The 14,474-nt window shown below is 42.6% G+C and overlaps 1 protein-coding gene across 1 annotated transcript in view; it reads right to left on the minus strand.

The window, feature by feature from the left end:
* The window catches only part of maml3 (mastermind-like transcriptional coactivator 3), a 99,507-nt gene that overhangs the window by 41,782 nt on the left and 43,251 nt on the right, over window positions 1–14,474 (minus strand). Inside the window, 3 exon segments of the mRNA XM_051070859.1 lie at window positions 4,171–5,124; window positions 6,783–7,313; window positions 7,422–7,526. Coding sequence (XP_050926816.1) covers window positions 4,171–5,124; window positions 6,783–7,313; window positions 7,422–7,526 — 1,590 coding nt within the window.

The following is a 14,474-nucleotide window of genomic DNA, read 5'->3' on the forward strand; positions in this document are numbered from 1 at the left end:
TGTGTGTGTGTGTGTGTGTGTGTGTGTGTGTGTGTGTGTGTGTGTGTGCGCTAAGTCTGCCACCCCCAAGACTTTGTGGAGGTCAGGGTTCTCAGTAGAGGATGACAAAGGGGATGAAAAATGGCACAGAGAGGATGATGGGAAAGACTTTACCTCTGGAAAGAGAGTGGTGGGGAAGGTAGAAAGCAGGAAAGGCTTTAGCAGAGAGTGTGCATGCCTGTGGGTGTTTTTCAAAGCCTGTTTATTTGTTGAGTGTGTGTGTATGTATGTGTGAGGGGGCTGGTGTCGTGACTCACAGGGCTATTAGCACCGGTGTTGACTCCTTTGTGCACTGCAGTGTGCGACACCATGATCTCCTACAGTACACGCACAAGCACACACACGTGCTCACTTCCACACACACTCATTCACACATATACACAGCCAAACCTCCTTCTCCAATTTATCAGGATGACACCAGAGGCCTTCCTCTGAGGCCAACACCTGTCAATCCATTCTTAGCCAATCATCACTCAGATAAAGACAGAAAACCACCCCTGTGCTGCTAGCTCCACAGCTGCACGTACACTTGTGCAACAAGCCACATCCGCCTCACAATCATTCTCTCTCTCACTCACTCACACACTGAGGCCAACGCTTCATCCGTCACAAGCAGACAATCACACAAACATCATCCACAGCCTCATGCACACGCCTTTGCTCCCCCACTTGCTGCTTCCACTGAGACATCCACCACTGTGGCGACGGTAACCGCGACAACGGGCATAAATTAGCGTCATGGCGATATGCAAAGCAAGGGAGCAACAATTAAAGCTTGACTAACGAGCTTTTGAGGAGCGAGGCTGAAGTTTCCCTGAGCAGCTGCTAACTGGATTAGCCTACACACACACACACACACACACACACACACACAGAGAGAGAGAGAGAAACAGAGAGGGAGAGAGGACAGAGCAGAGAAAGAGTGTTCAAGCACCACCTGTGAGACAGCACATACATACACACACATACATACATACATATATAATATATATACAACACATAAACCACTATTTTTCAAGCTGACTTTCGACAGTCAACCACAGATGAAGCTGACAGTGGTCTTAGAGAAAAGTTCAACCAAGTCTGTCAACTGAACACCTCCAATATAATTACTGTTAGAAAACATAATGTGACATGATAAAATGTGTTCTGTAAACTCAGAGCACATTCTAAATACAAAGAGACCAACAGGCTGACAGGTTTTCTAGGGTAGAAAAGAAATGCTATTGAACCATGAGATCTCTATGTGTTAGCTCCAGTGACAGGACAAAAGGACAAATAAACAATAAGCAGTGATGAAGGTGTTGCTAATATTGCCATTGCTTACTCAAGCGACATGCTAGTTTTGTAGTGGGGATGCTGTTGAATATGTTTTAAAGCTATTATTTATAATAATAAAACATTGCTCACTAGCAGTCTATTCTTTCAGGGGCATGTATGTTTACTTTCTCATTTGAACCAAGTGATTAAAGATCCAATGTTGGGGGGGAAAGAGCATCACTCCTTTTTTCTTTTGCTTCAGTTCTGCTTGTAACTGTACCACCTCTTTGTTACATTTGGCATATGTTGTCATTATTTCAAGATTTCTCACCTTGACATACTGAAGAATTTAGCAGCTTTTTGTCCAATGCAAGTACAATTAAGGCACAGATGGTTTGAAAACTCTCATATTAAAATGCTGATTGCCAGGACCTCTTTTACAGCTGACAAATATTGCCAATTGGCATTCAATTTAGTATGACCCACCTCTGTAGCAGTGCTTGCAATTAAGTTACTTCAATGTTAAAATCCTTTTCCATTAAAAGAGCACTCCAGAGATTTTCTATTGCTCTTCAGTAAAGTTGGGGGGATTTATGAGAGACAAATTTAAAAATATACTGCCAATATCAAAGCAGCAGAAACGGAGATATCTTCACTTCTAATTCCTAGTATGACTAAGCTTCAAAAACACTAGATAATACACTTCCCGTGATGCCATTTTAGGATGTGTTTTTTAAATTTACCCTGTCTGTTAAAATACAAATCTTTATACTCCCAGTTTGTAATGCAGTCTTTTAGAAAACAGTCATAGTCTCCAAGCCACGGTAACTCTGCTGACATCACCATGACATCATATTTTCTCATACATGTCAAAGCTCCACCAGAGCTTGACATGGTATGACACTGTACAACTGTTCAATATTACTGCACATAACACATGAACTGATCCTGATGTGGAAAATCAGTGGACTGCCCCTTTACTGTAGTGGTTAAGTCACCTGCAGGCAGTTAATACTGACGTAGATATCATCTGCATCCACTTACACCCTAATAAATGATCAGTAAGACAAAATACTTAAATACAAAACAGCGCACTGGTGATTTCTGTTTTGGTTTTAATGTTTTACAGCTGATTTGCTAATGTTATTTGAGACCTGTATGACTATACACTTACTTACTAATTACAGTCATTAGAATTGTGCCAAATGCAAGTAGAATGGTGAGTATTTTGCATTTCAGACTCTCACACATTCTGCATTGCTCACTTATTTCTCTCTTACCAGGCTCTTGACTTTCGTTTTAATATGCTCCATCCTACCTCTACAATAAATCTCTCTCTTTCAGCATTTGCCTTTCTCCTTTAAGTCGTTCTTTTACTTCTGTGCACATCCCTCTCCTCTCCCTTCCTGGTCTCCAATTCTCCTCTGCTCACTCAAATAAATCTCTCCAGTCCCCCTCCCTCCCCACCCCCCACTTCCACCCACCGCCCCCTAAATCTATGAAACACACACAAACATACATGTGCACGGACTTGCACTCGCTCACTCATGCACACAAACACACAGCCCTCCAGGCAGGAGCCACAAAGGCCCCATATTAATAAATCTGCTCCTTTATTGGTGCTGAGTGTCTTTGGCAGAGGGAGAAAGAGAGAGAGAGAGGGAGGAGAGGGGGAGGATGGAGGAGGAGCAGGACAGGAGACGCAGAGATCACGGGGGGGTGGGGGGTGGGGGGGATGACTGACTGTAGCCATATCATAAACACAAGGGAAGCAGAGTGAGAGAGACAGAAAAATAAAGAGAGAAGGAAACAGTGCATCCACAACACACATAAACACACCAGCACACACACTTTCTATTGACGATAATACAATGGCCCTGAGTTAATGAGCAGCACCATGAGAAGAAGTGCACAAGTGTGAATTTTACTTGTGTAGGCTTTTATTTGTTGAGGTATAGTCCACCCACACCTGCTTAACATCCTCCATCCAGTGGATTATTAAGGACACCTGACACCTGGCGGAACCACTGGAGTGTTCAGAGTGTGCTGTGCTGGTCATTGGGCTCGGGAAACAAACTGCCTGGGGTGGGCTTTTGGTAATGACAGCAGCTAGCTTGGCTTAGCAGTCCAATCTCAGCCATCAGTCAGCTGTGACAGATTGGGGATATGAGCAAAGGAGCCGTTTAGCTTTGGTGTTTGGTGTGGTGTCTGAGTGTGTGTGCTTGTGTGTCTGGGGGAGGAGGAGGAGGAGTGGGGGTAGGGGCTATCAGTGCTGCTAGTGTTGCAGAGGCATCAATACACTCTCGACAGGCCATTTTCCTATGCCTATTCCCAGCCCTGGTTTGTTGCTGGGGCAACTACCGCCATTTTACCTTCCCTGGCTGCACCTCTGGAAGATTTTATAAAACAGTGATCCATGTTCTGTAATTTCTCCCAGTCAACTGTTTAAATAACCTTAGCTCCTATTATTATTTCTGAACCACTGCCATTGGGCATCCTGTGTGTAAAAATGGAGTCCATGTTATCTGTAATTTTTATAGAAAACCTCCAGTGGATGTCTTGTGTTTCATATAGCTCCTTCGGGATTGACAAGCAAAGACTGTAGGGTATTTCATTCTCCTCCCAAGGTCATAGGTTGAGTGTTTTGTAACACCACCACCCTTAAATGTGGCACTCCACAGAGCCTGCTCTCTGTTTTCACCTAAAGAATGACCCTGGAATCAGAGCTAAAGCTATAGACAAACTACAGATGGAAGGAAACGTTTGTCCTAGACCAACACAGAAGCAACAGTATTTCACTACAGCTGAACTGCAGTCAGTGCAGCATCTTTTCCAAGCCAGTCTATGGAGGGCATTAGACAGTTTGCTTACCTGTCCGTGAGACTGCATGGTGCTGTAGGGCATGTTCTGGTTCAACACTTTCTGCTTCATCAGCAACATCCTCTTCTGCTCCTCACTCAGGTGAGCTGTCTGCCCTGGGATTGGCCCCTGGGTCTGCCCTGGCCCCGCCCCCTGACCCCCGCCTCCTCCACCACCCATGTAGGGAGGCATCATGGGGTTCTTGACTTGACTGTTCCCTCCCATGGGTGGAGTCATCCTCTGGCCTATGTGATCTACCCCACTGCCACTGAAGTGACTCAGTGGTTTAGTGTTGCTATAGGACAACATGGCTGCTGTTTGCTGCTGCTGTTGCTGCTGCTGCTGTTGTTTGGACAGGGTGTTCTGGTTGATGCTGTTTGGCTGTTGCTGACCCATCATGCTCATGTGGTTGTGAGGGAGGTAGTTGCTCATGGGGGCTTTGGGCCCATTGTTGGGGGCCATCCCAGCCACTAGGGGGCCCTGTGGAGTGTTAAAGGCTTGCGGTGGGTACATCATAGGGCTGTTGGGTTTGTCCTGGTTAAAGGGACCAGAGTTATAGGGGCTGGTTGGAGCACCTGCAGGGGACCAGTTAGCTGCTTGTTGCTGCTGCTGCTGCTTCTGCTGCAGCAATTTAGCACGTTGCTGAGCCATTGCTTTTAGCTGCTCTGCTGGGGAAAGTTCAGGTGTCACTGGTCCTACAGGCTGACCTCCAGGGGCAACCCCAGCTGCTCCAGGTCCCGTTCCTGCCTGACTGACCCCTGGGCCCGGGTTCATCATGTATCCATTCCCAGGCCTAGAGACTGCTTGTGTCTGAGCCTGGGTTGGGGTTTGAGGGGAACGAGCCACGCAGTTGTGCAATGGTGAACCCGATGCCATGGCAACGGCTGGAGACTGCTGCAAAGGTTGCTGTGGAGGTGTTCCATTGGCAGTTGTGGCAAACTGAGGGCCTGACGATGATGGTCGGACCTGAGGAGAGGAGTACAAACACAAAAAATCCCATGAGACTTATCAGCGCCGATATTCGGCATTTTGACACATATTGGCATCTGCCTTTTTTTCAATCTGACGGCCGATCAGAGATCAATTTAAAACTGGGTTATTTTGGTTTTTGTTGGAGTTTGTATTATTCAAAATTTTGACACCAATATTTTCACTTCTACTGCAAATGAATATCGGCTCCAAATATCGGTTATTGGCCTCCTTGACTACTAATAATCGGTATCAGTGTCGGCCCTGAAAAAAACATATCGGTCTATCTCTAGACTTATGTACTATCAACTCTTGGGGCGATTAGTTTAGCTTTTCTTGAAGACTGGAAACAAGAGGATTAGCTAGGCTGGCTCTTACCAAAGTTGCAAAACAAGCTAATCAACACCACTGAAGCTTTCTAATTAACACACTTTTAAAGGTGTAGTACCATCGTCTGTGCAGACCTACGCTAAAACCTGACTTCAGCTAGAAACACTGCACAGCATCATTGAAGAGATGGTTATGTGTATGGTTATATATATAGATATGTTGCTTTGTCAAGAAATAGTTACAGGACACGACTCCCCCTACAATCACAACTTGTTCTTATATTTCTGGTTGTGTACAAATTAAAAAATGAGATATAACTTATTCTTGAGATAGCTTTGAACATGACGGTAGGTATAATATTCAACTTTGGAGAAAGTTGGGCTAACTCTTTACCCCTGGTTTAAATCTTTATGCTAAAGTTCACAGACATGAGACTTTATCATCTCATCTCACTCTCAGAAGAAAGTAAAAAGGGTATTTACTGAGAATCCAGTCTTAATCACTGTCATTCTCATGTTAGTTGCTGCAGAACCGTATTCAATGTATATATATATAAAAAAAAAAGATCTGGATATTATTCCTCTTCAGTTACCTGACTGGGCTATTTAGGAATTGTTCAGTGATACTTTGGTTCAAAAATACAAATTTGACTTTCCATTTTCAATTCAGAATAAAAAATTAATGTCACTTAATCATGAGTAAAGTCCTTGCAATATCCACAAAAATCAGTTCATATTTTTTTTCCAGTCTTGCTGGAAACTATATTGTCTGAGACAATACCTCACAGCTGGCATGTAAAACCTTATAACAGTATAACCCCAACACACCATGGAAATATTTCATGTTTGTTTGTTTCTTGTTCTGCACATTCTAATTTTTTATTAGATTTTTTTAATTAGTTTTATTCATGTATTAGTCATTCAGAAACAGTAAACTAAAGGACATGCCTGTGTAAATGTATTACTATGAACTCGAATTAAGAATCTGTTCCCTTTAAAAACCAGTTCAATGACTTGTTACCTGGAATCCCTACATGAAGAATAAACTGTAATTTACATTCAGTTCAATGGATTGTTGCCATTTTGACTTGGCTGACATGTTGACAGACAAATGTTTTGTGTTTGTTACAACTAAAAGCTAACAATCACTTAAACTGATACTTGTAACTGAGTTACAAGCTGACAAATGTACTGTAATTCTGCCTTTACAGGAAACACCAGACAAACATCAATAAGTGACTGCATCACCTAGGCTGATCACAACTTAGGGCAGGTGTAAGGGTTAACAAAGCCATGGGACATCATGTTGACCCTCTTAACACTGACCTGTGGTGAGCCCATGGGAACCTGTGGACCTCCCTGTGGAGGCTGAGGAGGAGGAGGCAGGGCTGCTGCTGCTGGCGCCGCCCCCCCTCCAGGTGCCGTTGTATTCCCAGCTGCCTCCTGTGGGCCTGGTGTCTGATTGTTTGCTGGCCTGCCAAACTCTGCCTCTTTCTTGTCCTCAAAGTCCTCATTGAAGAGGTCATGCATATCGTCCTCTGGTACAGTATTGGCCAGCTCATCGATCAGCTCCTGCCACTCCTGGTCATTGAGGTTGATGTCAGAGAACAGTTTGTTCTGATTGGACAGAGACTGGGGATCTGAGGACTCCATCCCACCTCCGTCATCCAGTGGCTCTTGTTTCAGGTCTTTGAGGAGGCCGAAGCTGTCCTCCAGATCCAGTGAGCCATTCAGCTTCATGTCCGGGAGATGGCTGCCGCCATTCTTCCCCAGCTCATCTGTTGCCCGGCCTACATGGTTGCCATTGCTGTTTGTAGTGTTGTTTCCGGTGGAAGTGTTGGGCCCGCCAAGTAAAGGCTTAATGTCCATTTGGTGATGCAGAGGAGAGATGGGTGGTACACTGTTATTGTTGTTGTTAGGGAGTCCTGTTAATGAGTCCAAACCACCAGAGCCCTCCTTCCGTACCCGTTTGGTGGTAGGTGAGTAGCTGCCTCCATCACAGATGCCGTTCTGGTCTCCATTGAGGGGCGATCGTGCACTGTCCAGTTTCCTCTTCACAGTCTCCTGGAGCTGAAACAAAGAAGAAAAAAAAATTAGGGCTGGAGAGTCACCAGATATGGGAAATGTTAGTAATACGAAAACTTTTCTTTGGTCTTCAGGGTGCTAACAATGGAAACAACATGAGATACCGAATCAATAAAGCAACAGGCTGCTTCCTCTCTACACACATCAAGAACTGTCGTGAGAAGGCAAGAGGTGTGCTGAAAATCAAAATATCACCAAGACAAATCAATTGTTCTTTCAGCACGGACTCAATATGACTGAAATAATGATCACACCACTGAGTTCTCACATGGAGCATTTCCTGTTGACTATACACACATGCATGTGTTCAGAAGCACACATTTTATTTAACATTAAGTAAAATACAGGACAAAGCAATGAGAGGTCTAGCAGCCTTCTCAATGAGCAGTCCCAGTGGGAAGGACTCCAGGTTTTCTGATGAAGGGAAGAAAGATCAAAAGAACAGCTCATATAGTATTCTCCATCATTAGCATCAGCCAATGGGCAGCTGAGCTGCCCCATCTAAATGCACACACCATTCTTAGCCTAAACCTAACTGCCTCTGCCATGGCACAGACGAGATAACAACAGGGTGCTAACGAATGCTGGTTGGCAGTTCAGGTAATCACTATCTTAGACCTGGGTGGGAGAGGAGAGGAGGTATGGAGGGACAGCAAACAGGAACTGAGGCATAGCAGGAGGGATGCAAGACAAAGTTTAGAGCAGAAACTGGGGGAAAGGAACAAAGCAAAACCATGCTAACATGAGCGATCTAAAATTCTCTCCTGTTTGTCCTTTAGTCTATCTATACTAAGTGTGGATAGTGTTTATCACTAACAATAAGGTTTTCTACAACACCTTAAGTGGTTAATTGATACATTTGAAAACAGCAATCTCACATGGTAGTCCTGACAGAAAAAAACATCTTTAGGAAAACCAGATATTTTTCAGTAGGGGCCTAGCTTTACAATTAGCGAACAATTCTGTTTCTCTGTTAGTAATTAGTTAGTTAGTAATTAGTTGGTATGTTAGTGAGGGAATTGACAGCTGTAGACACAGGTTAACAGTGGGAATTGGCAACAACTAGACTGTGATGAAAAAAGCAGGAAAGTGTATAAAAATCAAGGTTCCTGTGCAATTTCTGTGCAATTTAATAAACTCTCAATCTCAATTTCACTCCTAACTCCTGTTAATTTCAACCCCTAATGAACTTGGCAGAGAAATAGCAGATGCTATTAAAATGACAGGATGGGAAGCAGGGACCTCATTTATGAAAGGTTCCCAAGGAACAAATTTTGTGCTCCGACCCAAATCTGGGCCCAAGTTCAAGATTCATACCAAAGATGATGTTTAGGTCAGAATCAGAGGTAAAGGCTCTCATTAAATTCATTGTACAAGAAATGGATGCTTTGGATATAGTATTATTTCATTCTATTTGTATTCTTACAGCAACTTTGAAAATGAACATGTGATGGCAGATTAGGGCCACTCAGTTGCAGCTAAATTTAATCATTTACAAAACAACAAATAAAATGATCCTACAAAGCACATGTAATGAAAAGGCACAATGTAAATTTACAATGGAGAGAAATAAAAGGGGTAACATACTGAAAAAAATACATTTTACTGGTACTTTTTAACTGAATGTCTCTTACGCTGAAACCTCCCTTCTGTCTCATCCTGACAGTCAGTTTACACACATTTGCACTGACGCACACAACTCATCCAAATGCACAGACACACAAATGGTAGGAGCAGTGTGCAAGTTACACATACAGTACAGATCTACATTTCAAACAGCTTTGTGTATTTAAAAAAAAGAGCTGTGAAGCAGTAACATATTTAAATATTTTGTAAAATCGACACTCTCAGCTTTCACATGTGAATGTCAAACACACACACACAAAGACAGCACCACTGATACATGTACGTGTGCAAAGGCACACTTAGCTCTTTGTTATTCAGATGGAACAACAGAAGAAAAAATATATTCAGATTGTATTCTGACCCTGAGGTGGACCCACTCAAGCTGGCAGACACACACACACACAGACCACATCACAAAAACACACACACACCACAACACAACACAGAGAACATCATCCCTTTTTGACTTTCTTGGTTTACTCGTGTGTGGATATGTGTATGTGTGTGTCTGTGCGTGTTGGCGGAGGGGGCTGTCAGGTTGGCTTTCCCCTCTGTTCTCCAATATGACTGACAGTCAGCCTAATTATCTTTATGGCATGATAAACATTATTAGTATTGACAGCCAAAACTACAGTATGTGTGTGTGTGTGGCTTGAACTCTCATGCTAGAGTAGCCATTACAGAAACAACTGGGGAAAAACACAGGAAAACACACATCTCCACTGTCACGACATGGCTTCATCAACTCTGCGTGTTTGTGTGTGTGGTCCTGCAATCAATGGATTTAAATAATTCAGGTCTCCTGTATGCAGGCTCGGGTTTGTGTGTGTGTGAGTGTGTTTGTGTATGTGCAAGCTTGTGTGTGTGTGTGTGTTACAGGCTTTCCCTAAATGCCAGTGACTCATGTTGATAATAACAGACTCGCCTTTCAAAGCCCACCTATAAAAACTCCCATAATTATCCAGGTGGTGTGAACTATAGCACCCTCCCACACGAGACGCATGCATGTGCACATGCACACAGAGGTTTTACATACACACCCACATTTACAAAAATCATCACCGGTTTAACCCTTTTGATAAAAATGCTGAATAGCTGAATATAGAGGCAGAAACAAAGAAATAGAAAAATATGTTCAAACTGAAAAAAAGATGGACTGTGGTTCTGTCTGCTCAGTACCGTATGAGTCAGCATGCTCTAGCCTGAGGGAACATGACAGGATGAATGACAAAAGGTGTGAGGCACTACAAAATACTTTATATTAACTGTAGTTAATTAATCATTTGTTTCTTTTAGTACAATTACCAACCTAATTACGCCTCTGAATTACAGTAATATACCTGTCAGGCACTGCAAACGGAACCTGACAATATTTTTATTCGTTTGACAATCACAGCAATAAAATGCCATTGAAGTGAACTGAATTGAGAGGAATGAGTGTTTGCGTGTGTGAGAGAAAGAATCTGAGCCAGGAGAAGATACGGAGAGTCAGAGACAAAGAATTTTGAAGTAGTTTAATCAAGCTGGAGAGCTCGAGAGCAGGCGGGGAAAAAAGAGCATTGGAGTTAAAAAAAAAAAAAAAAAAAAAAAAAAAGGACGAGAGGATGTAAAAGAGCAAAGACAGGAGTGAGAGAAAAAAGAAGAGAGCGCTGCTTGTTTCCCCCCCGCATCTCTCTCTGTACTCTTTGACATAAACACCTGCTGACTGCTCCTCTGTCTGCTCCCACAACAGACAGACAGAGAGAGACAGAGAGAGAGAGAGAGAGAGAGAGAGAGAGACAGAGAGAGAGAGAGAATGACAAAGATACAGAGAGACAAAGGTAAGAGACACACACACACAAGGAGGAAGAAGGGATTTATTTGTCAGGCAGATGGTCTTCCTTTGAGTGGAGGAGCTACCAGAACATGAAGATGAAGAGGAGGAGAGAGGGTGAAGGAGAAAGGAGGTGGGGGTTGGAGGGAGGGAGAGAGAGAGAGAGAGAGGAGGAGATAGGTGGCTTGATGGAAAGGCATAGTGCGCCAAATGACAGCAGGGAGCAAACGATGAGAGGGTGATCAGAGAGGGAGAGGGAGGGAGAGGAGAGAGACAGAGATGGAACCACTAAGGTGCTGTTGTTATAGCAACCTGCTGCTCTGGTGCTTTGTGCGCTGCATCCTCCTTCTTCCCCCTCCTCCTCCTCCTCCTCCTCTTCTCCTTTCGCTCACTTACTCACTCTCCACCACCCTGTCTCCTCTCCTCTCCTTCCTTTGCCTCCCTCTCTTTAAAGGTTGAGCATCATATCGAATTCAAACCAAAGTCTAAACATTAAAAGAGCGTGTCTATGTCAAGAGACAGTCGCACAGTATGGATATTTTCTTATGTTACAAACTAAATGCGAAGGCATCTAACAGACATGCCTCTCGGTATGAGGATAATGGTCAACAAAGAAAACCTTTTCTCTACAGGATTACACTTGCACAGCCATAATTAGAAATATATTCCTGTATTCCTACTCATATTTATCACTGAGGGTGGAGTAAACCTAATCAAAAGCCAGACAACAGTTGCATCCTCTGTGAAAATAATTGCAACATGTTTCATTCCATGTCAAGCAACTCACCCTCTTTTCCTATTCTGACTTTACCTCTATCCATCCTTTTTTCTTCTTTCACTCGCTTTCTGCTCCTGCCTGTCTCACTGGCCACATCATCTCCTCACTCTCTTCTCTGTTCTGACTGCAGGGGACAGTCCTGCCAATAATAGGCAGGATACAACACACACACACAAACGCACACACACATTACAGGTGATGACCGCTGTGCAACAGAAAGTAGCTAACCACACAGAGTTAATCCAGACACACACACACACACATATGAACATACAGTAAATGCACTTTTTCTGCAAGCTTATGTCTCTTTCTACTGTGTGGTTGGTCAAAAACTAAAAAACAAATAGGCTTTTAGATGTTTTTGTTGGAAGTATCAAGTGATTTTTTTTACATCAGTATGTCACAGATAGCAGCTACTGTAGGCAACATCCAGTGAGCCTATCAGCCAATACTGGTCATTAGCTGTTATCATTATCAGTGATTTTGTGATCTCACAGCCAAAAGAGAAAAAAAGCTGGAATTATCTTGTCAACTTAATCGTGATCTACATTCAGGACTTGCTGAGAGTACTCTACTGCTCTGGAGAGAAATGATACAATATCTGCCCAAATATTAGATTTTTTTTTCTGGGAATGAGGTTTGAGTTGGGGTCATTTTATCTTTGAGGGCAAGGCAATTTTTTGTTCATTAACATCAGATATTCTTTTTCAACAGGTAGCATACCAGTGTAACGTTTTGTTGGTAATCTTGCCAGTGTTTTCAGTCCATCTATAGTGGGTCTTTTAGAGTTACTCAGCCATTTAAGTGTTTTGTTAGCCTGGTTTAACCTGCATGAGTTTCTGAAGGCCAGTGTGGCATGTTTTGCTGCTACGGAGGGAATAAATTCATGATGACTGAAAACTAGTTTGTAACATCTCCTGATGTCTTTACTGCGGCCCAGAATTACAGCTGCCACAGATGATGAGCTCAAAAAGACAGTCTGGAAAATGCTAACTGTCAGAGAAAATGATTCTGAGAGGAGTGATTGTGAGAGGGGAATTGACTCGCTACAGTAACTCAGTCAGCTGGCCAGTGGCAACAAACCACTGAGGAAGTGAACAGAAAGTGGCTGTGGGAAGATGAAAACAATCACAGTTCAAATACATTCACTATAAGCCTTGTTTTACTAATGTTACTGTGAATACCACACATTGCAATCACGCACGAAAATGTGAAGGATTACCTCAGAACACGGCGCTTTCGTCATTGGTGAGCCTATTTGTTTCTCTTTTCTCCTCACTAATGTCTGAGTGAGCTGTGAAAAGCAACAACCTATGCTGTGTTTTTCTAAATACAGTCATGTTAATGGTCCAAAATGATGTGATAATGCACAGTTTTTAGTCAAACATCATCATATTTTCTTGAGGAAGGATCAAACACCAGAATATAGCATTTATTTGCTTGGGATCCTGGTTAGACTTATGTGAAGTCAAGTTAGAGAGATGAATTATGTGGAGTGATTACAATCAGGTAGTCAGACATACTCAAATCAAATCACACAAATATCACACAAATCAAATTAAAGAAAAAAAAAAACAGCACCATTCCAATTTTACACACACTCAAACACACAACAGACGCATCTGTTGTTATCAACCAAACTTCATTTGGTTTCTCTGGTGCAGGCTAGAATGGACCTTGACTGTGAGTGTGTATGTGTGCTTGTTCCTGGGCTGGCCCACTAGACTGTGAAATGAGTCAATTAAATCAAACAGCTCTTTAATAAGTAAATGTGTTTGTGTGTGTGTGTGTGTGTGTGTGTGTGTGTATGTGTGTGTTATGAAAGTATAGCAATAAGCTCTTGCATGTATCCACCTATTTTGAACCATAACCTGCCTGAAAAGGCTGCTGTTGAGCTATAAGGTCTCTTACACACAACAACAAGATTGTTTTTACAAAGCGACACATTTCAGGGGTTGTGTTCAAACAACTGTACAACAACTTATTTAGGAAATCTATGTGAATCTCTTTGTTTTGAGGAATTATTTCACCAGACATGATGTCAAGGCAAGGGGTGAGAGAGATGAAAAAATGAGAAAAATAAGTGTTATCCACCAGGTTCACTTCAGAATCAGAATCAGAATCAGACTTTATTGCCAAGTAAGTTTGGACATACAATGGAAGGAATTTGTCTTGGTATATTGATGCTAAAGAACAGAGAAAAACTATATTTACAAGGAACATAAATATATACACAAGGAACATGAATATACATAATTAAAATGTAAAGTGTAGAGTGCAAATGTTTGAAGGTGGCAGTGATTGTCCGGAGAGATGTGCGTTAATGTAACGCATAGGTGTGTGTATAACATTAATGTAACGTGTAGAGTGGGTGGGGGGATTATAGTCTGTGACAGTCTGTGTATGTGTGTTGGACCAGTTGCAGACAGGAAGAAACTGTTCTTGTGACTTCACTTCACTAGTTTGCTGACTGTACCAGCAACCAAACAAGCAGCAGCAATGGCTACATGTCCTCATTTCCTCTATAGCAATGAAAAAAGCAGTGACAGAGCAGAAAGATAACTTCAATGAATGAACCAAGAGCAGCTGCTAATGAGGAGTCTGACTTTGCTATATCACACAGTTCCTTTATATGTTTCCTGTATGTGACCAGAGGTGGAGTGAAAAGGGGTTTTGGTCTGACACCAATCTTAAAATATCTATCTGTGTGGAATGT

Source organism: Lates calcarifer, linkage group LG5 (genome assembly GCF_001640805.2).
Source record: "Lates calcarifer isolate ASB-BC8 linkage group LG5, TLL_Latcal_v3, whole genome shotgun sequence".
In the NCBI taxonomy this organism is placed as follows: Eukaryota; Metazoa; Chordata; class Actinopteri; family Centropomidae; genus Lates; species Lates calcarifer.